Here is a 27668-nt window from a genome sequence, read left to right on the forward strand (position 1 = left end):
ACCACCTCAGTCAGCTTTAAATGGCAAACAACAGAACGCCCCCTCCTTTGTCGGACGCGCATCGGATTTGTTGGCACAGGGCATTGGTTGTTTTGTGGTTCGGAAACACCAAGAAGAGCCGAGGGTCGCGGCATAATTGCAACGTTCGCCGATCGTCTAATGGGGAGGGCGCTTAGTTATTCTACTCTCTTCTCGCAAAATTTTTTGCTTGCCATTCTGCTGTGAGTCGGTGTTTTGTTTTTTTTTGCATGCCGACAGTCACCGCATAATAATACATCATAAAGACTGGTATTAAGGTAGGTATCCAAACTATTCAATCAACCCAATCAACGCCGGTGGGGAAGATCGCTAAGTAGCCGCTGAGGGCGATCGAAGACAGTGGGAAAACGTAAAAAGCGGAGAATTTCCTAGCGGTAGCTAATGCAATAAATCACCCACCACGTTTCGGAATAGCTCAGCACCTTCTCAAATCAATCAATTTGAGCGGTTAGCTAGCCATTCATCACCGATAAAGGCTACTTAGAAGGAAGGTGACTTGCACCCTTGCAGTCTGTAAACTTGTCGATTAAAGGGATCCCTCGGTTGCTCGACGAGACCCAAACGATCAACTGTGGTAGTGCTCGAGAAATCAAATAAAATATTAGCAGCTTGGAGTCGAATAGTTTTAAAGTATAAATAAATATATTAGAATACCTCAGTTTTCCTGTTAATTTTAATACGATTTTTTTTCACAGTTTGCGGACAGTTATTGAGAATCTTATCCGGTACAACTGTGTTCGATGTTGGGCTCGAACTCGCGGACATCGACTCGGAAGACATCTGACTTGCCAACTGAGCTATATGACAAGCCCAAATTTTTTTTTTCGTTTTTGAAACATGCAATTTTAAGCTGTCACCGGCAACAGAATGTTAAATTTCCGGGTGCGTGCAAAATGTAGGCACCTATACGTAACGTTCGCAACTTTCTATTTTCAACCCACGCAGGCCCGGGTCTGAAATGTTCGCTTGATGTGAAACAAATCTGCTGCCAATCGGATCGCGAAATTTACGGCAGGTCAACGCGTGCCCGCAAATGTAGGCAGGTAAGTAGCCACGGCCAAACATCCGCGGCAGCTCCCCGAAAATTCGACAATCATCAGACCCGATATGCGTGCAACAATAATAATCGTAACAATACATTACCTTAACACCTTTTTGACTGCTGAAATCTGTGCTCAAACACTGGACGGCGACGTTGATCTAGAAAGAAAAAATGAGAAAAAAAACATCAGCTAACAGAAATAAAGATAAAGTTTAATAATCTTACAAAGGATAAATAAATTCGAAAGACTTGCTAACAAGATCGTAAGTGAAAAATGAGAGAAAATATGGACGCAAGTAGTGAGTGAGTACAAGTCGAAGAAGGAGGGCTAGTTGCACTGCAACAAAAAAATCAAGTGCAAAAGTCAAGAGCAAAAAAGCCTTAAGAGCTAGGGGGAGTCGAGAGCGGCCAATAAAAGTGATAAACGGACACTTTGGGCCGCCGAGAGTGCGATCGGTGGGCCAATTTGTACCATACCAGGAGACTGGCTTATGGTCCTTGTTGTTACCAACATCGGACAGGTCGCCCCATCGTCTTTTGATTGGTATGGGACAGAACACCGGGTCTACATAGTTATAGAGCCCGACAACCGAGGTAGCAGGCAGCTTAAAAAAGATCAGCCTTATTATGGTAGAGCGTTTCTACCCTCGGAACCCTAAAGCTTCTACACAGCAGCTCGAACAAACGCACCGAGATCTGTTGACGGTTTCTGCTGGCGGTCGCTCGCTGGTGCTTCAATGGGAAAATTATGGGCTCTGATAAATCCAGCTTTGGCGATGATGGCGTGGTGCGGTTGATCATCTTTCAGTAGATTGTGCGCACCTCTGCGTGGCCAAGATTCTGAATGAGAATTATGACGATGGTGGAGGTTTGAGGTATGACGCGACACAACGAGTAGTGGCTGCTCGAAGGTGTGCATTTAATTTAATATCTACTTGACGTATTGAGTTGTTGTATGATTGGTGGGATTGAGATTGTCAAATTGCGTACTTTTTGCCAGTGTGATGTAAAATGTGTGTTGCAGGATAGAATTTCTAGCACGGTACCGTGATTGGGTGTATTTATTTTGCTTGTACCGGGGAGAGTCGCCGGTGAGTTGATACGGAACGGACGCGTTTCCCGGGAGTAGCATTAACCCTCGTTTTTTCTAGTGTTTATCTTGTTTTATTGAACGCAAAAGTGTTATTTGGTCAAAGAGCGGTCGTTTTGTGAAGTGCGTGTCACGAAATAGTCGAAAATGGTGATAACTGCTGAAAAATTTGATAATTTCTCCGGGGGATTATATCACCTTTTGCCTAGCAAAATGGCGAAGAGCGAGAAGTGGAAAGTGTGTTTGTCTTCTCATTAAAGAAATTTTGATCATGTGTTAGTGTCAACAGAGATCCGCTCGGTCAATCATATTCACTTCGGTGCCGCGCGTGTATACCCTACGTTACGTACCCACGCATATGCATGAGGGAATCAAGTTGACCCACACAGAGCAAAAGAATACCCATATATAGGAGGGATTTTGTGTGTGATCCGACGGTCCAGTGATACGAGGGTGGTGAATTTAGAAGCTTGCTTAATTGTGCGAAGCCTCGTTACGGTGTGTTAGTGCCGACGCAAACGGGCTGTATTGAGCAAACCACCAGAATCAATGAAAAGGGGAAAGAAAGGAGCTGAACTGAAATGCACTGTGCGTGCATTTTATTGCGCTTCAAGCACAAAATTTATGGATCAGAAAATTTTTTAGTGCAGTGCTGAAAATTTGTTAATGAAAGGATGTAAGGTAAAAGGGCTTATAATCCGTATCGTTTCGCTGGCACCTTGTGTATTAGTGAGGGGACGGGGAAAGGAAGTAAGCTCTGAGAGTGGTGGCAAAATTGGTAGTAGTGAAGGGTTTGTTTTAAGAGTGTGCGTTGACGTCAGGTCAGTGGTGAGAAAAGCTTCAATGAAGGGAGGGAATGAACAAGCATGAATAGAAAAAGCATGAATGAGTGATGAAGGTGTTGAAAATGTATATGTGTATATGGCAGAATTGTACATGCGGAAAAGAGATCTTAGATCCCAATTCGAATGTGAAGGCATATAGTTTGAGGAACATGAAACCATCCAAATGATGACGAAGGGGCATTGAAAAATGAATGCAGATAAGTAATCGTAAATCATTATAATCGATTGAGTGATAACTTTGCTTTGCTAACTTTGTTTTAATCCATGGGAGTGTTGAGAAAAATATTCTGGAAAGTGAAATACTTTCGATATTTTGATTAAACTAGCAAAAAATTGCACCCAAATCTAGTTCAACACAACCAATAAACCAGTTAATAAAATTTTGTTTTCAGCTTTGTGAAATCTACATCCCTTCTAGTATGGCCATCCGTCAACTCAAAAACGAATTCTATTTTGATTTTTTAAATTTCTTTATAATAGTGAGATTGGCTAATGCAAACATCAAAAATACAAATCAATCAAGTTTTTCTTTTCATAGCCAACTCCGCAATGAGAAAAGCTGTTATTTTCGAGATGTTTCGTGCGTCGAATACTTCCTTGGCATGAATATTTTTCATCTGGAGCAAGTGTAAAAAAAATATTTCTCCATGATTTCTCATATCTAGTTCAACAAACATTTTCAAATATTATAAAGTTCAATCTAAGTGAAAACATACAAAACTTTTAACTAACATGAAAATATATTTTCCAGCTTCCAGCGGCATTTCAAATAAACCTTGGAATAACAGATTTTTTTCAATAATATATACGCTCACTTAAAAAAAAAAAAACAAAAAATTACATCATAAGATCTTATCTAACAATTATTTCAGGTGATTGGTGAGCAGCAAAATTTTAATATTTTAAATCTTATACCTAAGTCGTTATTGTTTTTTTTGTAACCACACATGTATATATATATATATGTTTATTTAATTATTTCTTTTTCTGTTTGGGATTTTGACGTCTAGGGTTATTCAGCCCAAGTAACAATATGTTTATAACATTCAAAAGAAAAAAGCTTAGATCACAGTGGTCGACGTATTCTTAATTTATTTTGCAGTTACACCAAAAAACCTGAATGATTGGCAGATCGTCAGGAACGGCAGCTTAAGGATCAATATACCATCGACTCCAAATAATTTCATTGCATACAATATAATTTTCTCACCTTTTCCATACATTATTTATAAAATAAATATTTGTTATTAATGTTATTAACTTCCCCATTAATATATTTATCATTATATAAACAATCATATAAAGTGGGTAAGCCGCATCAGGGTATGATTCTCCTGTTTACGATTATTTTGATTTTCAGCTACAGGAAAATAGATTAGATGTGAACATCAATATTTCATATATTCTTCTCTTTTTCTTACATTTGACCAGATCGAACTTTACCAATTATATTTGCATTTCAGTTTCATTAGTTTCCTGCGGTTTGTTTTCTTCAACATGATTCCAAACTAATACATTGTCTTCATTTATTTGGCGTTTTAAATTTTCAGGGGATTTGAACTCTACATATTGCTCATTTAATCAAAGGTCGATACAATACATACATACATACAAATGTTTTATTTATCATGGTTTTTTTTTCAGCAAATGATAACTATTTTCCAGTTTCCAACTCTTCTTACCATTATTCAAATTTTTAATAAATTTTTTTTTTCACCCATATTATTTATTTTCATCTATACATAATAGTTATTATAATTGAAATCATAAACTAAATACATGTCCATCTTTTATTGGACGTATTAGGGTGCTAAGTTTATATAATTTGGCAATTATATATATGAAGTTCCTGGATATGTCAACAATAAAAGATGGAAAGACTAATCATAATTACATGACCCATTTGGTCATGCGGCTATGATTGGGCGGGGCTTATTGGCAATGAAAGTAGCCTCGGGATGTGCAGTTGCCATTCTGAAATGGGTTGCTGGAATTTCAATAGAGCTAACACCACCAGCACCCGCGATTGAACAATTTTAATCAAACGGATTAATATTGGCTCTTTTGCATAACATACCTGCCAGCTCAGGGGGTCGTTGGATGGATTATACATACATACATACATACATATTTATTTTGCTTGTACCGGCTATTTTACGCGATATGATACCGATAAAGACAAATGTTGGAAGATTCGCGATCGTTGTACATTGAATCACAGATGAACAGATGTACAAGCTAAGCCTTGAAACTTTTTGGTTGAGCCACCAGATGTCTTCAAGAGCATCGAAGAGATCTGTCAAAAAGAAAATTCAGTGTAATCAAAAACAAATTAAAAAATCTAGTCAGTTTTTAACGGGTCGTATGAGATATTTGATTAAGAAATGTTTTTTACTAAGATACTTTAAAATTTTCGATAAAATTACTGATGAAGTTTCGAAACACGTTCATGATTGCGCAAATGATAAATGTAAGTCTTAAATTTCGCTATGTCTTTCGAACTTGCTTGAAGTACTAAATTATCGCTGTACAATAAGAAACACAGAAGTCACACATGAAAGTTCACGATGCATAGAATTGGCACTGCAACGTGGGTCTGTTCGTCAGTAATTGTTTCTATTGGATTGGATTTAGCTTGGTTAGATTCTTCTGACCCCCATGATCGTTCAAAAAGTGAAAAAACTTATTCAAGGCTGTTTGTAATTTCGGCAGTCTCTGTAGTGAAGAAATTATGATGATGCCATTTTTCAGCTTGAAGTACACCCAAAATTTAGCCTCTATGCAAATCGTGAGTAATCAATATCATAGCATTATTGGCATAATAACAGAACGCGACCGGGGATGATTCGATTTGCGACCGCTGGCATTAACCTCCCAGTGCAACCACATTTCGTATGACTCAAAGAAATAAAATAAAAACGTTTTCACGTCCCTCCCTATCCCATCACAAGACGAAGGAAGATGGAAATAAATATCGGCCAACATCAGGCAGCCAGCAAACCGAGCTCTGTGCGTGTGTATGTAGCAAAAGCAAAAAAAAAACATTCCCTTATTTCAATCCACACCGGCCAAGCTGCCCGATTTTAGCAGCTATGCGTGTGTACGTAAGACAGGCAGCAAGAAAAACACAGTTCCCGTCAGTGGCAGTTCCCACTCCCTTTCCCGTTTCCTTCACAAGACAAAAGACAACCTACCCTTATGCCAGTAGTGCTTTTTCAAACATATCATCTTTGGCATAGTACACTTTCCAGCGCATTTTCGGCACAGAGATTTGCTAAATTGGCATCGGATTTTTCTAAGTAATTCTAATTATATTGAACAATTTAACAATTTGAAGTGAGCTATCTAGAAACAGTGCCATCTATTGCACCGTTGAAAAGTTACAAATCAAGCAATACCCAAGCAACCAAAAGTCCCATAAAACAATAAAGCTTACTCAGCCCCATCATTGATATGAAGTATGTTCTATGTAGCTCAAAATGTAAGTTCTTATTGATACTTTCAAGTTCCAAAACAAGTCTAAATGACCTTATATTCAGCTCCCAGCGTCCATTTTATTGGACATAATAAGTCACATACAACGTACATATTAATCACTTTTGCAACTTTCAAGCTCATTAAAGAGTACATAAAGTTCATTCGAGAAAATTGGGCAGTTGATTCTCTTTGTTAGCCAATATGTAACTTTCAAAGCCTTCATTCTAGTAAATACGACTTTTGGTTGCTTGGGTAGATGGCACTGTTGGAATGTTGACAATTCTTGATGCATAAATTCTACTCACTAAGATTTCCATTTGATTTCCAGCAAAAAAAAAAAAAATGCCGGAACCATGGAGCAGTTTTTGTCATTTTTGCTGAAAAATCTGCAATTGGTTTTCAAATTGTCGAACTTTTCAGCAATTGGTCTAGTTTGCTGGAAAATCAGCAATCGAGTTGTCAAATTGGAGTTTGTTTGTTTTCGCACGCTGAAGCAAGATGAGACTCTATTTAAAGAGTTTTTTTATGACTTTTGAAATATTTATATTTTCCTCTATATTATAGCAACCAGACATCAAGTAAAGGGTGAGTTGTTATTGTATAGGTAGATATTTCATTAAAGATACTAATCAAAACTCTTTTGCAGGTTTCGGATGATCAACACTTTGGCTCAAATCTGCCACTCCACTCTGGTCCAGGACGAAACTTTGTCATAGCAAAATAATTACGAAGATGCTATAAAAGATAGATAAATGGTGATTTCACAAAAAATGCTCACCAAAACATGCGCTTTAATGATCTTAAATCAAATATCAGTGTCATTCTTCATTATTTATACATAAAAACTTCTTCCAGTGAATAAATAGAGCCAAACTGTCTTCTGCAAAGTTGAAGCCAACGGTTTTTGAGGCAAATTTACCGAAAACATTACATACACATGACGTTTCATAAGCGAGTTATGAACATTAAAATGTTAAAGCGTTTCAAATAAAAACAGTAAAGTCTGTTTCACACAGAATCTGGTCGCATCTTTCATTTACTGCAGCGCCCCTAGTTGTCACATCGCGAATCTATTGACAGTGTTTTGATCCGGGTGGTTTGTTTACCTACTTAGTGGTGAAAATTTCATCAAGATTGAAGCAGTCAATCAAAAGTTATCGACGATGGAACGCGAAAGGCGAGAGAAAATTTTGCACACTCACGTAGAGAATCCGACTTGGTCAGGGGTAAAGATCGCGAAATTCCCGAAATATCAAAAATCGACTGTAAATTCGGTGCTGCAACGTTACCGGGAGACCCTTACGGTGGATCGAGCAAAACAAACCAGGCGTAAAAGTGGAACATATGACCGGAAGCTGCGAGCAAAGGTTACTAGATCAGTTCACAATAATCCTGGAATCTCCTTGCGTGATTTGGCGAAAAAGTTCAAGACAAACCACAGTATAGCTCGACGAATTTGTTTGCGAAAAGGCTTGCGGTCGTATCATGCAAGCAAACACCCCAACAGGACGCTGAAACAAAACCTGGTTGCCGAAACCAAGGCAAGGAAGTTGTACGAAAAGTGTTGACCAAGTACTACGGATGCATTTTGATGGACGACGAAACTTACGTCAAAATGGATTTTGGACAAATACCCGGTAACAAATTTTACCTTGCGAAGCGTAAAGGGAACGTTGCGGGTAAATTCAACTTTGTTTTCGCAGATAAATTTGCTCGTAAGTTGATGATTTGGCAAGGGATCTGTAGTTGTGGGAAAAAGACTAAGATTTTCATCACTGGGGACACAATGATTGGAAATGTTTACAAAGAAGAATGTCTCCAGAAGAGGGTTTTGCCATTCATTCGGTCCCACAAAGGTCCGGTGAAATTCTGGCTGGACCTGGCAAGCTGCCACTATAGCCGGGATGTCGTTAAGTGGTATATGGAGAACAAGATCGATTTTGTTGAAAAAAGTATCAATCCACCAAACTGTCCGGATTTTCGTCCCATCGAGAAATATTGGGCAATAGTTAAGGGCACACTGAAGAAATGTGGCAGAACCATGAAAAAACCCGCTCAAATGGAAAAGTGGTGGAACACGATGGCGAATGAGGTTACCAGCAGTACTGTGCAGAAAATGATGAGTGGTATCACAAAAAAAGTTCTAAAATTCGCCCGAAAAGCTGACGAATGATTTTTATGTATTTTTTTTCCTTAAAGTGCAATATAAACCCTACAAAATGACATTTTTACTTTTGTTGTTCGTTATTTCTTTGCGGAGAAATGATCTTTTTTATCCGACCAGATTCTATGTGAAACAGACTTTATTCTGGCTCTAACTTTTGTAAATTTTTTTTTTTGTTTCGATTATAGTCGTTTTACCATCTTTATGGCATTCGCGACTTTATCAACGTTGCAGTTGGCGGATCGTTATTGAAAAACTATCCGGTACAACTGTGTTCGATGTTTACTCTTGGGCTCGAACTCGCGGACATCGGCTCAGGAGACAACAGACTTGCCAACTGAGCTATATCACAAGCCCAACTTTTGTAAATGAATTCATACAAATATTTTCAAGACATTTATAAGAAATAAAAATTCGCACATTTTCCTTTCAAAGCGCACACTTGTATCTGATGGCGTTCGTTAGTGATAAGGGGTTTTATTTAGCAAAAACTTGAACTTTTCAAACTGTCATATCTCGGATTGGTACAAACCAAAAATTTATCTTATGGCGGTATTAAAGGGCGTCCACGATGAAATTGACCCACTATGAAATTGCTCTAGCTTTTTACCGGTGGGTAGAATTTTATGAATATTTTGATGGATTTAGTTCATAGTGCATTGTTTACATCCTGCAAGTTTTAAAGTTCATATGATCAAAACTCGCGGAAATGGAGTCGGAAAAACAGCTCGTGCGTGATAAAATCTTCCGCATTCATCACGAGAACAAGGATCTCTCACATCGTTCCATCGCTTAAACGCTGGGAATCGCGAATTCCACGGTGACGTGAGTGACTAAGCGGTTCGAGGAACGATTGACCACCGATCGGAAGCCCAGATGTGAAAGAAAAAGTATTCCGTACAACACCACAAATCACAATCACGTAGTTGGGGCCTTCAACCAAAATCCGAACGTCTCCGTTCGGAATATGGTTAAGAAGTTGTCCAGAAAAGGCCAAAACTAAGGCAAGGTTTCGAACGTTCAAGGTACAAAGGGCCCCTAATCGCGACAAGAAGCAGAACAAGTCCGCCAAAACCCGTGCCAGGAAGTTGTACCTCAACATGCTGATGAAAGTTGAATGCTGCATCATGGATGACGAAACATATGTGAAGGCCGACTTCAAACAGGCAACCTGTTTTTCACAGCCAACGATGAGTTCAGCGTTCCGGAGCATGTCCGCACTCAGAAGACGTCCAAATTTGCGAATAAATTCCTGGTTTGGCACGCCATCTGCACGTGCAGGAAGCGGAGTGCACCTTTCGTGACCCAGGAGCACATAAAAGAGTGCCTCCAGAAGCGGCTGCTTCCTCTCCTGAAGGCCCACAACGTTCCAACAGTCTTCTGGCTGGATTTGGCTTCATGCTACTACTCCAAGGACGTGCTGAAGTGGTATGTGGACAATAAGGTAAATTTCGTGCCGAAAATGTTCAACCCTCCCAACACTCCGGAGTTCCACCCCATCGAAAAGTACTGGGCGATTATGAAGCAGCACCTTCTTAAACGACCTAAGGTAGTAAAGACAGTCAAGAAACTGAAGAAAGTATGGGTTTACATGCAAAAAACGGTTGATTCACAGGTTGTGCAGAATCTTATGGCCGGGGTTGAGGCCAAGGTGGACACCCTTTATTTAGTTCAAATATCATATATTTGATTGTGAATTTTTTTTAAAATTCGATAAAAAATTCCAACGTTTGTTAATTTTCACACAAATTCACACAAAGACCCTGTGAAAGAGAACATCCCAATTTCTCGTTCAAAAGTCGATTTTTTATCGTTCTGTTTTTTTTCTAAGTTCATTGCGATGCTTAAAAATGCGATATGAGAGCATAAATTTTCCACATAGCTTGTCGACGATCGTAAGTTCATCGAACTGAAAAACTTCCTTTACTATAATTCAAAATCCATCCATTACTACATAACTCGATGCCAGATTGAGACATTTGAACGAAAAATTGACTAATGACTCAACTGCTACAGTTGGTATTTGAATAAATACATTACTGCTGCATATTCCTTTGGTTTTCAACTTTGTAAGAAGCGGTTCGAGCTCGGTGAATGTACCAGACAGATAGTCCCCAATCCACAAAACCTACGGAAATGTTTTCCCTCGGTGTCATTCACTGCGAGGCAGAATGCTGAAATTCCTAGCCAGCCACACGTTGGAAAACTCAACATATCATCAATAGACACTTCTCAAAAGTACTATAGGATACCACATTATACTCAACGACGACGACGGGTGGTTGCGTTGATTGGCGCTAACCTGTTTTGTGCGAAGTTGGGCTAACGCAACGCAACGCAACGGTTTTGGTTAATTACTGGCTGTTAAAACTTATGAGATGCATCAAATGCTTTGATGAATGAAGTGTGCAGCTAAGTAGATGCGAAATTAGAAACCCCATCCGTGCCCGTTGGCACTTTGCTTGCTTGTCAGGTAATGTTTTTTTTGCGTACGACGATCGTTTCAGTTTGTCGGTTGTCATACTTCATACAACTTAGAAGATTTTTTTCGTATGTTTTACGTCTTTAGAGAAATCTGGAAAATATTAGAGTGGGAAGTTAATTAGTCGCTCATGTTGTAAACAGTAGTTGCGATTCAAGAGTAAATGATGCTTTACAACATGTTCAATGTGGTTAACAGTTTTAATGTTCATAAGGTAATCACGCCAGAGTTATGACTTAATCTCTTTTTTGAAGTTTTCCAGAAAGATAGGTGGAAATGAGAATGATCAATTCTCATTTACCGTTTTTGTGATTAAGTTAGAAAAAACATTTTCTTGAATTTATCAGCTGGATCAGTTTATTCTTTCCCTGTGAAGAGGTTATTAATCTTGAATTTTGGGGAATCTAATATGCATTCAAATCTTCGTCAACTTGGCTCATAACGAAACGGTAGCCTTTTTGTTGAGATTTTCCAAGAATCGACACCACCACCAACCGTGTGATCCCAATCATAAGCTTTACAAATGACCTCCCCACGCTCTTTGGCGTCAGCGATAGACGAGCGTTAAACCCCGCCAATCACTTTACTGGCATCTCGACAATGCCTCCTAATGAGCGGGATAATAAGCTGCTCCAATTTCCGAATTCTGCGCTAGCTGGCTGGAGGCAGCGGCTGATATCATTGGCGTCGGCCCGAGAAAAAAAATTATGTTTCCTGATCCCCTTTGCTCGAATCCACCGATCAACGGCAGCAGCTCCATCAGTGAGTGAATGAGTGATAATAAATTCAACAAACAACCCGTCAAAATAGCTACCCTGCGATAAGCGGTGGAAAGACGGGCGGGTGGACGCTTAAAATCTGCTTAGTGGGTATTGTTTCGAAGCTTTTAAGCCCAAGGTTTTTCCTCCCCTTCACCCCTTTAAGGGTAAGAGAGAGAGCACAGGGGAGGAATAGTTGCCAGCCAACCTGCTAGACGGCTACCGTGTCCGCGATCCAGCGACTGGCACCTGATCTGCATACATGCGTACCCTGACATGTGTAGAAAATTTGTAGCCGTGTTTTCAAAGAATTCCATCATCCTTCGCGCGACACCTGAGACCGGGGAGAAGCTTCGAGGAGGAGGAAGGTTAGGAAACCATCGGCAAATTGAAATATTAGGTCGATTTCCGAGAAACCGGTATGCGCGTGAAGATCTTTACGGTCCGAAATTAGATTAACATATCTCTTTGGAGACTTTTGATTGATTTGACTGGGGCAGTATAAGAGAAAATGTAGTGCCACAAATCAAAAAAAAATTCGGGTGGACCAAGATGTCAGTCAGCCGCGTGGAATCCGTGTGCTGACGGATTGAAGAAAGGAGTCCTCGGCTTATCGCCGGTGTCGATCCCTGCTGATGTTACAGAGACGAAGAGAAAACGGTACAGACTACAAGAACTCCGAGACAAGACAACAAAAAATATTTCATCAGTGGGCGTTTGACGGTTCGTTGTCGTTATCCCTAACTGGACTGGATGGCGAAAAATGTCAAGCTGGAGTTGATTGTTGGTTTTTTTTTTTTGCTTTCATCAGATTCATCTCGAATTCCGTACGTGGTAACATATTACGCGGAGTAACAGGAACGCTCTCTTGGAAAGCGATCTTAATCTGCGTGCGCCCCGATCTGGCCACGGGATTCAACTTTTTTTTCGCCCCGTTCCTCTGCCGATCGTTTTCCTCGAAAGGCGATTCGATTTCTCAATGCTGGACCTTAAAAGGAACACAACTCGAATCTGCGCTGAAGAAAGAGTGCGGTATTTGCATTATTTTCTTTTTTGCCCTGTCTCCGCAAACTTGGGATGAGAATCTGAGCCATAGCAGCACCCAGTAGCCACCTCTTGGCTCGATTGGAACCGATCTGCTGCTACATGATAATAATGGTCCCGAGGCAGCATCAACGCCACTTCACTGCTAAGGCCGCTCCGAATGGAATGATCAACAAAAGTAGCGGACAGAAAAAAAAACCTTGGGCAGATGAACAAGCAAATTAAACGATTATCGCTTTATTTTCGCTCCAATACGCTTCGACAGGTCGGTGGCTCTCGGCTGTCAAGTCAAGTGAAGAAGTAATCCAGAAGTGGAGTTTACGTTAGAGGTGATTGCCGCGTCGCATTAACTTTGTTTGCCAACCTGCAAAAGAGACATTATGGGAATCGATTTCTTCCACTGCTTTGAGGTTGAGACGGAGAGAGGGAAGAACTTCGTTTCGATGACCTAACCGAGAAGAAGATGCTCGGCCGGATTCGCCTGAACGGTACCCATTCACGGGAGAAAGAGAGTCCTCAATTTGTAATATTTTAACAAGTTTATTATCTTCAGACAGCTTTATGTCCCGCTTGTGACTAACTCAAAACGTGATAGCCTTCCAAGGAAGATGCCGGGGCCTGCGATTTTCAGGCGGCATCCGCGCGCGATTTCTTCATACGCAAGCAATCGGAGCCGATTGACAAAAGCAATTTTCCCATCCGCAGTTACAAGTAGTTAAATGAAATCGGATAGATATGCTTTTGCCATTTGAATTTAATGAAATTTATGTCCCGTCGTCGTCGTCTTCATTTGCCGCCTTTCGATTGCGCAGCATCTGTACGCCTATGTAGATGCGCTATCATCCTGATTGCCCGCTCGATAGCAACTCTGTTTCGAGATAAACAAACAACAAAGTTATACAAAATATTCGAGCGGGAAGTGAAAACAGCGACCGATCGTTTTCTTCAACACGTTAGTTTCTCATTAAATGGTGGTGTGTTGATTATTAGAAATTGAAGTTATTCGTTATGTTTTTTTTTTCAAAAAGTCCTAAATAATCAATCCCGTGTATGAAAAAAAGAGTAAGCTGCATCGTTGGTAGATATTACACTAAACAACTTGTCACTTAAAACAGTTTAAAAAGCTTAATCTGCCTAGAATTCAATTTTTGCCTGAAACTTTCACGTTCCAAAGCAAAATTAATCAAAAAGAAATATTTTTTTTCCTTCCAAAAGTCATTTTTAACGACCTTCGAAACCTCTTTCAATGTTCTCATGTTAGGTTTCAAGTTCTTCAGTTTTAGTTCGATTTTCAAAAAGCACTCAAAGTGTAGGACTAAGTTGGCCTTGCTCAAGTGCTGTTGCGGTTTTTTTTCACGGTCACGTTTTGCTTCGTTATTCCTCGACATTTATATTTCCACGCGTTTTTTTTTCGGAGCTACTAAATTAACATTCTGTAAATTAAATGATATAGAGTGAAAATGATAATATTTTTGTTCTAGATTCGTTTTTTTAATCTATATATATAAAAAGCAATTTCTGTGGGTTTGTTTGTTTGTTTGTTTGTTTGTTTGTTTGTTTGTTTGTTTGTTTGTTTGTCCTCTATAGACTCAGCCATCTTAAGAGCTAGAGAGCTGAAATTTGGCATGGACACTCATTAGGACTAGGAATGATGAAAAATGTTTTCAGATTTTTGGATGACCCCTTCTAAAGGGGGTCGTCCATACAAGACAAATATTGTTTTCGCGATATTAACGTCATTTTCTGTCGGATTGTGACAAAAATTTGCACATAGGGATTTTGAGAGATGAGGAATTGATTTCAGGTATTGAATTTTGTGTCAGGGGTCGGCAAAAGGGGGTCGTCCATATGAACTGTTCAGTGTTTTTACTATATTGACGTTATTATGCATTGGATTGATATGAAAATTTGCACATAAGTGTTTTGAAGGACGAGCAATCGATTCCAAGTATTAAATTCAGGGTCAGGGGTCGGCCAAAGGGGTCGTCCATTTCAACTTTTTAATGTTTTACAATATTGGCGTTATTATGCATTAGATTGAGATGAAAATTTGCAGACGGGGATTTTAAGGAACGGACAATCGATTTCAGTTATCAAATTTTGTAGAAAGGGTCGGCAAAAGGGGTCGTCCATATAAACTGTTCAATGTTTTTGCGGTATTGACGTTATCATGCATTGGATAGATCTCGAGTCAGGGGTCGGCAAAAATGGTCGTCCATATTATCTGTTCACTGTTTTTGCTATATTGAGGGTTATTCTGCGAGTCGAGTGACGTGACTCACAAAATTTCACTTCTTTATCCTGACTCCAGGAAATGTTTTTGAGAAGAAACGTTAGTATGAATCGATCACAGGACATTTGAGCTGAAACTTCTAGCCTAGAGTGGTTTCTAGAGTCGGCACAACGATGTGAATTTTGCACATCACGTCACGTGACTCTCAGAATAAGCCCCATTGTCTTGATTACACATCAGATTATAATGAAAATTTGCACATGGGAGTTTCACAGCACATGTTATTGATTTCACGGGTCAAATTTTGACAAGGAATCAGTAAAAAGGGTTCGCCTTAATACTTTCGATTTTTTTCAATAATTACGTTGTTAGGCATCATATCGAAGCAAAAATTTAAATACGAGAGTTTTGCAGGATGAGGAATCGATTCCTGATAACAAACTTTCTATTAGACGACAGAGCAAGAGGTCGTCCACATTTACTGTTTGATGTTTTTGCAATAATTGTTTTATTATGCATGAGATCCATACCAAAATTCATTCACGGGTGTTTTACAAAACGGACAATTGATTTATGAATTAAAATTTTTAATCAGATGACAGAAAAGGGGTCGTTAAGATCACCTTTAAAATATTTTAGACATATATTCGTTGTTATGCATCCGAAAAATCAATTTCTTATTTTAAATTTCCGTTTGGTAGACAAGCAAATAGGCCGCTTGCAAATTCTGTTTAGTATTTTAAGCAATTCTTTGGTGAAAATTCGTCCCAATTACCAACCAAACACAAAATCATCAGCTTTAAATTTAAATGCGAAACGAAGTTCGTACGGGATCAGCTAGTCTAATATAAACAGATGTAGCAGTGAAAAGTTTCATTTTTTATCAGTTGTTGTGTGAAGATGTGAACTGTAAGTGGGATTGAAGAAGGGCCCCCGATCACGACTAGATTTGGCTTACTTATTTCTAATAATATGTAGGTAGGTATTTCAACCAATCTGAAGATAATAAACTTTTGAGCTTTCTACGATCTTAATAAAAAAGTGATCGACGTGTGTAAGAAAGATTGAGGTGTCGATGTATTAACATCAGTATGCCAGTCAAGTATTTTTTGATGAAAACCATGCGGAAACCATATTTGCTAAATTTTGTTTGTTGGCACATGAGGAGGAATTAATAGAACCGGACACTAAGTTTTAAGTTTGAGCCCTGATACTGGTCCTGAATTCCGACCTGAGGCAACAGGTTGGAGGTGATTTCCGTGAGATTGTCGGCGAAAACGGCGACTTCCTTAAGAAAATTTTTCTGCAAGGATGATGGAACCTTCGAAGAATTGCAACGATTGCTACGATTTCCAGCAAAATGCCTTAAATAAGAACAACAGAAGTTTCGGTGTTCATGGCTCGGATAAATCATGCAGCTAAGTTCTTGTTTTGAATTATTCTTGTTTTTATAAATATTGGAGTGCTTGTATAATGTAGATTGTATAATATAGTTATGGAATAGGTTTTTTTTTTATAAAATATAAGTATTTATTAATTTACTTATTTATGATAATTTTTCTTATATGTAAATTAATCGGCCTGGTGAATGGTTGAATACGTGTTAGTTGGTGATAATAAATTGAAATATTGAATTTTCATCACCAAATTTTGATAGGTTTTATGGCTGTTATTACTAATTAAGATTTCAAGAGCGAGTAACGGCGTTATAACCAAGGTTTATGACCAGAAATGATGAAAATAGAAATTCAAAACTTGCAGAAAAAATAAGAAGTTAATTAAAACCATAAATATTCTATTAAAATTCAATCCATCCATTTTTTTAAACTAACACAAACACATACTGGATCTCAATGAACTTGATGTTCCCTCGATGAGATGCTTTTTAACTTAACTCTAAGCGTTCATATTTAGAGGATATGGCGGCTAGCATCTTACAAATGCTAGAGCCACCAACCCACAGAAAATGTACTATGTATGCTGTGACCGGGATTCGATCTCATGCCCGTTGGCTCAGAAGACTTGAATGCTATCCTCTACACCACGGGCTGCGGCTATAGCTTTGCTATAGTTTTGAATTTTTATGCTGAAATGTCTCATTCCCAGCCAAAGAAGAAGGAAATTCCAAGGACCATCGTCAAGGAGTACCATAAATTTAAGCATAAATATGTGCTTCTAACGTTGATATTTATTTGTTTATTCATAATCACCGGAACGAATAGTACTGTTGTCCACGTTTCTTCCTCCCTTGTGTTCCAATTGTCTCTGCGTCTAACACTGCACGGTGGGCCCGGCCGAGTAAAGATGTATAGTAAATGTACCTTTACTAATAACTTTTTTTCGGTACATGCAAATAGGCGAATATGATTGGCTCACACATTCAAAGAGGATCCAATTGAATGATTTTTCAACGTTTTATCCTGTCACGACTTTGTGGAACGAATGAGTGTGGAACGAGTGGTGAAACAAAAGAGAAGACATTCACAGTTAACAAGAAGCTCACTCTCTCCAAACGGAGATTATTTCATCGACTGCCGAGGAAGATGAAAGGGAGAGCTTTTTCTCTCACATTCAACCCGTTTTCTGTCAATTAAGGTGACTGTTTCGAGCACTGGTTACGTGTTCTGTTTGACTCTGAATTTAACATACATCCAGTGTTCCGAGAATCAATCAATACAAACACTCAGGATACGTTTCTTATTTGAAGTATTCGGCTTCGCCCACCTGGTATGCAATCTCGATCAGCGCTCCACTGAGCAATGCCAACCGAGTCGCATCATTCAGAATCATTGGTTTTGCAAACATCGCATATCGGAGATGAGTGAGATACAAACTGATCCATTCTGAATGTCACTCACTCAGTATCCGCCTGGTTTATTTGAAATTGAAAACACGGCGAAAGTGAACATCTTTCCCTAACAAACACAACTACAATTTCATTTTATTCTTACTGATGTTCAAAAACGCTTTAAAATCAAATAAAATTATTAATTGGCTATGTTTAATAAAACACTATTTGCTAATGATCGGTTGCATGTATCACTCACTCACTGCCTGAACCATTCACTTCTGATCCAAGACCAACATGACTCGCCGTATACATCGCTCATTTGTGAGATTCCAATTTGATGATGAGGCTGCACTGTTTTGGCAGCAAGCATCGTGCGAGGTGATCTGTATTTTAGCGATGAATAGAACGAACAATGATCGGATAGGTCCAGTAGCAATCAATAACAAAACCCAATCGCTGTACGTTCAGTTGCGAAGTACAATCAGAAACATTCATTGAAAATGAGTGATTTTCGGAACACTGCATACATATTCGAAGAATTTACAATTATTCAAAGCTTTCAATTCAACCACTGCATTCATAATTCATAAATTCTAATCATTTTCTGCCATATTAAACCATGACCATTTTGAATTTTCATAGTTTCTTAGAACAATTTATGTCCTAAGCCAAAAGTCTGGAATTGTCTGGAAGAAATGTCAAAAGTCTGGAAGTCTGGACTCCTGAAAAAATGTCTGACAAAAGTTCAAAAAGCCTGGAAGATCCAGAAAAATCTGGGAGTTTGACATCACTGACGGTTAGATGAAGAAGCAATCAGTGCTGCTCAAGGTTCCGAGCAGACCAGTTACGCAGGGAGGTGTTGCTCTGTTGAAATCAATACCGATGTTATGAAATCGCTTGGTACATTTTTGTACCTGAAAATAATCACATTTTCGTAGGTGATGGAAAGAATCACCACAGAGAAACAAAACGAAACAAAGAACGAAAGAGCATACGCTGTAAATATCATAAATATCATGAATTTTTCAAAAAAAAAAAAAAAAAAATACAACGGCTTACCGGCAGGACTTGAACTTGCGATCTCCGTTTTTCAGTACAACGGCGCGTTAGCCAATTTCATCAGGTTCATCTTTACTAATCACTGCTGACAAGTTTTGGCTGTGTATGTATCATAAGCATAAGCATAGATTTTCAAAAAGCACTTAAAGTATCCAATGGAAATTGTAATAGAAAACCTTTATTCAGCTAATACGGAACTTTAAACGCACGTGTTCAGGTATATCCACGCACAAACTTGTTTGCGAAGTGCATTACAATACACAAATGTAGTTTTTTTAAAAGAAAATTACAAATTTCGGGAGCATTTTCAATCAGCCTGCTTGGAAAATTATCAAAAGAAATTGATTGGTAACTACCTTTTTAGGAAAACAAAAAGATTCCTTTCATTTACCTACTTCTGAAAACGTAACAAATGACAGGGATATTTAGAAAAAAAAAGGAAAAATGTCCTAAATTTTTATTGTGTTGTAAACAATCATTACGTTCTCATATTCAGTTTCTTACCCAATAAAATCAAGTGAATCCTATAGTCGAGTCACTCGAAAGATGAAATTATCCATTACCATCACAAGTTTGACACATCAATCGGCGACAGTCAAATGACCCATTGCGTAGAAAATAATGGACAAATGGAAGCCTACTTAGGTACGCTAATGGAATTGCGGTTTTCTCGCCCACACGGGAGATTAGAGGCACCGAAAGGCAAGGAAGGAGAAAATTGAAACACTTGGACCCGGGCGATTCGTTCTTCAATGACTGACTCACTCCAAACCGGCCAAATCGATAGGCCTAATGAATGACGATTGTCGTGAAAGACTTGACAAAACAAAAGCACTTTTTTTGCCGGAGCCAAGTGTGTGACATTGCCCAGCCGGTGACACTTATCTAGCTCTAGCTGTAGGTTTGTTTTCGATCGTTTGCGCAAACTGTCACCGGCCATTGGCACCTCAATTAATCAGCATCAGGTAGGGTAGAATTGTGTCAGCCGTGAAATCGAATTTTTGCGAAATCAGCACAAATATGCGCGAATATTAATCGTTTGAACTGCTTTGTGTTTTTCGTTGGCGGCAATGAAGAATAATGGTTGTGTGCCAATTAGATTAAGTTTAACATGCTCGGGGCCTTTCCGTTGACTGATATCAATCGATTAGGTGAGTAGTTTTTTTTTCCTCTGTTGAAATTGGCTAAGGTTTAAAGACCATAAGGTGAAACTATTTTAGACTGACCTGTTACGATATAAATCTTGATCCATTTGGAATTTCGCCATACTGAACTTGTAGGTATTTATAAAAAAATAACATGGAAACAAAATTAACATTTGTCTACATTTTCAAAAAAAAATTTGCACTGCTGAAATTAACAGTGATGAACACATTTGTTTTCTTTTTATAATTGCAGATATCTTTCAAGAAAAAAATCGACTAAGACAAACTGAAACACCTTGAAACGTTATCCCTGCGTTGGACTGTGGAAGTAATATATGTGTCCTGTGACTTTTCCGAAGTCCGGTGCTGTCTTCAACCATCGGTAACTTGAATTTAATTTCAAACTGATTAGGACAAAACGAGCCAATGACTTTTTGTTCTTTTGCACCCTACTTATAGCAAGGAATCCACGTAGGAGCTACCCGACAAAATAGTATCGATCTTTTATGACTCCCACATTCCGGATTGGCCGGCCGGTCAATTTCCACCGAAGAATGTGGTTTCACGGGGCCATCAAAGAAGATATATGGTAATAATCTTCCCGCGGTAGACCTGGAGCAGACGGTGGATTCAACAACGGCGTGAAGGCAATTTAGCGATGAAAAATCATCGGCACATATTGTATGACCCGTGAGATGCAAATTGGGAACCCAACCAACCAGGGCGGGTGAAAAATCGTCCGCCAACCAACAACACACACACACTCACGCTTATGGAAATTGCGTGCGGGTGAAAAATGATCAAAATTCCAATTAAAATCAATTTCCCATAAGTTGTCGGACGAACAACGACGGCTGAGATTGCCGGAACACCCTTGATCAGTCGAGTGGGGAATCACTAGGACAAAATCCCATCGACCTCATGCTGGGAAATTTGACGGTTTCCATCGCTCTGCTATCAACTCAACGCGCGGGCGATAAAAGTTCTTGGCGCAATTTATGATAGGTGATTTCTGCGACCTTACCCGTTTGGCTTCGGACGGTAACGAAACAATATACGACGTAAGCCTTTTCCACGAGGAATTCTCGGACGGAGTGGCAATTCATCGTCGGGGAGCTAGTTTTAATTAGCTGGAGAAATGTGCTGCCTGAAGATGGCATACCCACAAACAAATTACTCTCGTGAGATTCCGCTCGGCGGATGCGTTGTGATTGCAACTCCAACTAGTTAAGAAACGCGCAAACGAGCGTCGCACGACTGGGCCTCTAATCATAAATATGAAAATGAAATAATATTATTATTTTTACCCGGCATGATTTATCATTACGTTATTACCGTTCCGAATCGATTTTCCAACTGTGTGTGAGTGCCGTTTGGCTTCGGACCATCATCGATCTTGCGTAATGGCGCACAAGTTACCCTGTAGCCTAACCAAGAGACATCGAGTTTCATCCTTTGGCAAGCCGCGTCTCGATAGCGCGCGCAGACAACCGGAAATGAGATTATGTTATAATTTATGTACCCGTGGATTGAGGTAGCAGGGAAACGCGGATCAAGCTGGGGGATACGGCTACTTGAAGCGACATTTTTTACTATCCGATTCGAATCAGGAGAAAATGATTCGGAAATAAAACTTTCCGTGAGAACTAGAAAAGTTACAGTTGAAAATATCTTCCCTAGGAAGCTTATCAAATATTTGTTTATCAAGTGCGGAGTTTTTATTTGAAAAGAAACATGTCATTTGAACTTACCTTTGCTGAGCTCTCCAACGGATTCCAGTACACGGCGATGGCATTGTGGGCCACTTCCTCGATGCATCCGACTAGACCGACAGAGTTTTTCGTATCTGTAAGACAAATGAGAGAGAAAAAAAGAACATTCTGTAACCATCGATTTGCCAAGTCCATTCCAGGAACGTAACTCGATCACGCTCACTTAATTTTAAATTACTTAATTACACCGTATCGAGGTATCGAGCCATCCGAAAGGAAACCCACCCGGAGGGCACGTTCCCATCGAAAAATATCGATTGTTGTTTACTTTATGAACACCGACCGGGCATCACTCCCGGAGTTACGATCGAATCGGGCGGCATGGACCACAATTGAAGGCCTTGAACATGGCACCAAGTCTACCTAACAGGCCGCGCCGTGTCGCGCGAAGCCCCTGAAGCGTTAAACTTGTCGAGAGTTATAGGTACCTACTCATCACCTCTTCTCGCTCTCTATGGCCAAATAATGCTATATCGCAGTTCGCAGTCGTCCTCCATTGCTGAAGTTGCCCTTGGGGGGAGCAAAATGCGAAACCAGCAGCGGCAGCTAAATAAACATAATCTTTCTCTCTGGTGTAACAACTCTCGATCTGCCTACATAGGTAGGGGAGGAGCGGGCTATATGCGCCTATTAAGCAGAACACTGATTTAATCAAATATCACGTCGAATATGTGTACAAAAACTATATACACGTGTGCAGGCATCTGTTTTCTATACGATGGAGTAATTTTTATGTTAAAATTTTCTTCTGTTTCCAAGAAAACGATTTTATTGTAAGTGTTGTCTAAAATGCCGAACCTCAAACCGTGCGGGCTAAATGCGCCTATTTATGTTTTGAACAAAATTTCTGTTTTTTGGGCAATATTTCCGTATAATTTCATTGAAACTGCTAGAAAGTAATAATTTCCGTATGACAAAGCTGAAGTTTTATAAAAATCTATGTATATTATAATTTTGTGGAATAAAACAAAAGTTAGGGTTGCCATACTATGGAGGCAGTTCATCCATGAGAAAAACTTTATCAAATCTGTCTTTAGATCTTCAATTCATTCTTAAGATGTCATTCAGAGCTTAGATTTGAAGGTTCAGTGATAAAAATCATTTATTTATTCTATTTAACCTGTTATTTTAGAATGGAGGCATTTTACAAACATGACAGGGGCATACAAAAACACTCTATTATTCCACTAAATAATCATTATTAAACGTCCACAAAAGCTGAAATATGTTTAATTTCTAAGGTTCATTTGAGTAAGAAACAAAAACCATCCTAGTTTTTGTTTTAAGCTTCTTTACGTATAATTTTTAAAAGTCGAAATATTACATCAAAATGTATCAAAACCTTGTATGATTTTTTAAATTTTTTTAAGTTTATAAATTCATAAAATTCTTTCTTGCCTTATGTTCTAAGCGTATCACCCTCAAAATACATTGGTCAGATAAGCTGTCTAGTTAGCCATTTCGCTAAACAGCCGTAGGGTCATTTAACCCGATAGGCCCATTTAGGAAACCTTTCCCCTACCTACAAGAATGGCACATTCATGAGCGGTCTTTGTCGTGCCAAAAGCCAACAAAACCGAACGAAGATCCCGAAGCCTACAGAAACGAAGCATGATAATTGTTGTGTTTTCTTGATCAGCTTTCAATGGCCCTTGCCTCCCGAGAAGTGGCACTTTCGAATGGTAATGCGGTTTGGCGGGCGAGCGTAACACCAACAATGTGGCAAGAGCGAGGCGTGATTTCGTCTCACTGAATACAAACATGGGGAGCAATCGCCAAGAGACACTTGTTGTTGCGGCTGCCATGCCAGGAGGGTTCACAATGAGCTTTTGATGGCCAATCAATGTGCAAATTTGAACAACTTATTAGTTACCTACTGTGGGCGCTAGTTTGTTCATGAAATTTGGCGATTTGTAGGAAAAAGCATTGTTATTAATACACAGAAAGAAAAATGTAAATTTACGTTACACATTATTGCATCGTCGCCGAAAGAATATGGAAAAGACTATAGCATTTTGACGACTGCGATGAAATTCTCGTGCAATTTCATGTAAAACTCAGCGTTGGCAACGTTCATCCGTTCTTTTTTGTACCTGTTCGTGTGCTGTTTGCTTCTGGTCGAGTTGGAGGTGGTGCGTATAAGATTTCTAGCCAGCAACGTTCGTGAAAACTAAATGCAATCTATTTATGAAGGTATGTGTGTTAATTGTAATGTAATTAATTTTAAATTTGTTATTTTGCAGAAAATCACTACGATGGATTCAATTTTCTCCGGCACCTGTCGTCGTTTCCGTCGCTGGGGGAATTGAAAAGCACCGTAAGGCGTTTGTGTCAAGTCGAAAAGATCAGTGAAGTGTATACAAACAAACTGAATAAAGGTTCTTTATTAATAATATCTCTGATTTGTTTATTTTTTTGTTTTCAAACACTCCTTAAAACAAAATATCAATAAAAGAGAGGTTGAGCATGTAAATCTACACAGAAAGAAAAATGTAATCCTACTTTACAAGTGAATTTACGTTTCTGCATCATTTCTGAAAAAAATATGGAAAAGACTATAGCATCTTTGCAACTATAATGAAATTTACATGAAAATGCGAGCAAAACACGCAGAAACTCAACGGGAATGCATGTTCTAAAGGACATTTACATGAAACTGCATGTGCTCCAAGCTGTCAACACACTTGTTGTTTCGCTCCAATTCCCGTAGGAATTGAATTCCGCTTGCTGCTCGCAGAATATTCTAGCAAGGTAAGTTCTGATCTAAAATCCATCCAAATGTTTGTGAAACGACGGTGTTGAATAGTTGTAACCAATCGTCACTAATCTTTTCACATCGAATGATTTTTTTTTCAGAAACCATAAGAGCCAAAAGCAGCGGGCTAATGCAGCTAAGGACTTAGCACGGAGTAATTTGTTTGTATTCTACAGTCTGCTGTCCAATTCCCGGGGGAACTTCAAAGACTTATGAACAGGTGTAAATATCAAACATAAAATCTGCCAATAAAGTATGGATACCTGGTCAAACTTGTGTTTCCTATCTTATTTCGAACATTGCAATCCAATAAGAATTTTGAATTGGGGTAATAAAATATAAACTTCCGATAAACAACGCAGATGAATGCTACTGGGATTTTACATGAAGTATGCAGTATCATCACATGCAAAAGGCCGATTCCCTTCTACCCATGTACTTGCATGTAATGCTACATGGATTTTTCTAACTGTGTACAGTAAACAATCAATATCAATGGGACTGGGAATTTACATGTAACGAAAAGTATTGATACATGTAATAACGCGATTCCCTTCTACCCATGCGGTTGCATGTAAATCTACGTGGATTTTTCTAACTGCTATAGCTATAAAAAAGAATTCATTGTTAACAGGTGTTATTCTCGAATGTTTTTCATTTTTAGATAAAATTTATAGTAGGGTTTTGCCCCGCTGACTAAAAAATTAGCGTTGCTTATGAATTCACTAACTCAGAAAAAGTTAGCAATCGCATTCTTAGCAATCCCCAATCGCCATCTGAATGTTAACTCAAATAACATCATCTTTTTCCTATTTCGAAAAGTGGATAAAACACAGTTGGCGCTGTATAACATCCTTCTTTTCGATGACTGAATAGAAGAGAGGTCCATTTTACCAATGGAGAATAAATAAATAATAACGACGAACTAAATAAAGGGTGTTCGAATCAAAGAGTGGTCAACTCGAATTCGCCGTATTTTTCCCAATCATTCATATAAAAAAAACCTGAACACCCCTCCTTTTGTAGTTGTGTGTGTCTGTAGAGTTATGCTTCTATTTGGCTTTCGTCATTAGATCTTTAGTTTTCAAAATGGCGTTCAAGCAAGAGGAGCTACGAATCAGAATTTTATACAAACGTCGTGAAAATCCTAACTACACGCACACAGAATTAGCAAAATCGTTGAATGTGGCGAAATCAGCCGTCACCAAAGTAATAAAAGTCGTTTGGGAACGTATTTCGACAACTAGGGAGCCGGGATTTGGGGAAAATTTAAATCCAGGAGCCGCAGTGACGATAAGAAGAGTCCGGAACAGAAAACTATCTGGACTATAGACCTATATAAAGGTAGTGGCTGCTAATCGCCATGAAAAGCTAAACCTTACGGCAAAAACAAGATCTCGGAAGCTGTATACGACATTGTTAACTAAGTTTGATTGCGTGGTAATGGACGACGAAACCTACGCCACCTAGAAATTATAACTTAAGTCGTTTACAATGGTAATGCGAATCGCATTTCCAACTGAAAAGTGAAAAGATCGTATAAAATGTCATCTGAAGTCAGTTTAAATCGGATATGATATGAAAGTTTGCCATGTTTGTAAATTTGGAAATGATTTTGCTCCCGCGCGGGCTTCTAGTGAAAAAATAATCACAATACTCTCTCTGCAACCAGCAGTGCAGTGCATCCAGATTGCTTAAAATCAGATGGGAATTGAGTACCTAATATTGACCGATAAGAGAACTGAAAAATATTGTCGTTGGCAACAATTTGAAAGCTATGATAGCAAAATCTTGCACTCTTTTGCATTCTTCCAATAGGTACGAATAAGGTGTCGGATAATGCACAATTTGTGTAGTTTTCGTCGTTTTAGAAAGAAATGGATATTAAGGAAAACACTCATTTTCTCCCATATTCCGATAGATAGGAGCCTGAAAACTATATGCACATGAGCGGACATCTGTTTTCTATACGTAAGAGCAATTTTTCTGTTAAAATCTCTTACAGTTTTTGTGAAAATAATTTTATAATAAAAGAAGTCAAAATAGCCGATTTCCGAAACCGGCGGGCTAAATGCGCATATTTATGTTTTAAGCTATATTTCATTTACACTCGCAATATTTTGAAATTTTTTAATTGAAAATGGTAGAAACGGATGTTAGGCATACGTCAAGGCTGATATTTTGGTGAAATTTTTACATCACTAGTTCTTTTGCATGAAACATAGTTAAGCATGCCATATGGCCATATTTCATGGTAATATTTTGTTCATATTGTATTTTTATCGGATCAGTATGAAGTTCTTCTTTTTTTGCTGTAAGATCGTGATTTGAGCGTAGATTTAATGTTTAAATGATAGGAAGTAAAAAATTTATAAGAATAATCTATTTTTCTTGATATAGGCATTTAACCTGCCTTGATATGGGCATTCAGAACCTGTCTCGTATTCCAATATCTTATCATCTACAACTTTGCCAAAAGCTTCAATTTGTTGAATTTCCGATTTCCAGATGAATAAGAAAGAAAAATCATTAAAAATTTTTGTTCACAGAATCTGTACGCACGATAATTAATATTCAATATATTATATCAAAACTGACAAAAATTTTGTTTGAATTTTTAAATTTTTTCGACTTTATATAACAATTTCATTTTTTCATGCCATGTGTTAAAAGCGTACTACCCTCAAACTGCGCTGATTAGATATGATGAATCTCTAGCCATATCGTCAATCGGCTGTATGCGCATATTACCTAACATGCGCATTTAGGAACACTTCCCCCTATATGGAATGTACATCAAAACAGCGTAAAAATATAGCTACAAAATTGTTTGCTGGGCAAGGAAGACTTCAGACAGCTTCAGGGACAAGAGTTTTATACAGCAACCGGATGGGGAAAGGTGGCAGACATTCGGAATCCTGCCATTATGAAAAAAGGCCATGGAGTGGTAACAACATTCAGGTTGTTCCCAA

The 27668-nt window shown here is 38.7% G+C and overlaps 1 protein-coding gene across 3 annotated transcripts in view; it reads right to left on the bottom strand.

Moving 5' to 3' along the window:
- The window catches only part of LOC129758316 (protein grainyhead), a 581995-nt gene that overhangs the window by 48634 nt on the left and 505693 nt on the right, over positions 1–27668 (bottom strand). For all 3 annotated transcript variants that reach the window (XM_055755800.1, XM_055755801.1, XM_055755799.1), the window contains 2 exons: positions 21921–22015; positions 1183–1239 (listed from right to left, as the gene is read on the bottom strand). In XM_055755800.1, the coding sequence (XP_055611775.1) occupies positions 1183–1239; positions 21921–22015 (152 nt within the window). The remainder of the gene's footprint in view (positions 1–1182; positions 1240–21920; positions 22016–27668) is intronic.

This window comes from Uranotaenia lowii, chromosome 3 (genome assembly GCF_029784155.1).
Source record: "Uranotaenia lowii strain MFRU-FL chromosome 3, ASM2978415v1, whole genome shotgun sequence".
NCBI classification, from domain to species: Eukaryota; Metazoa; Arthropoda; class Insecta; order Diptera; family Culicidae; genus Uranotaenia; species Uranotaenia lowii.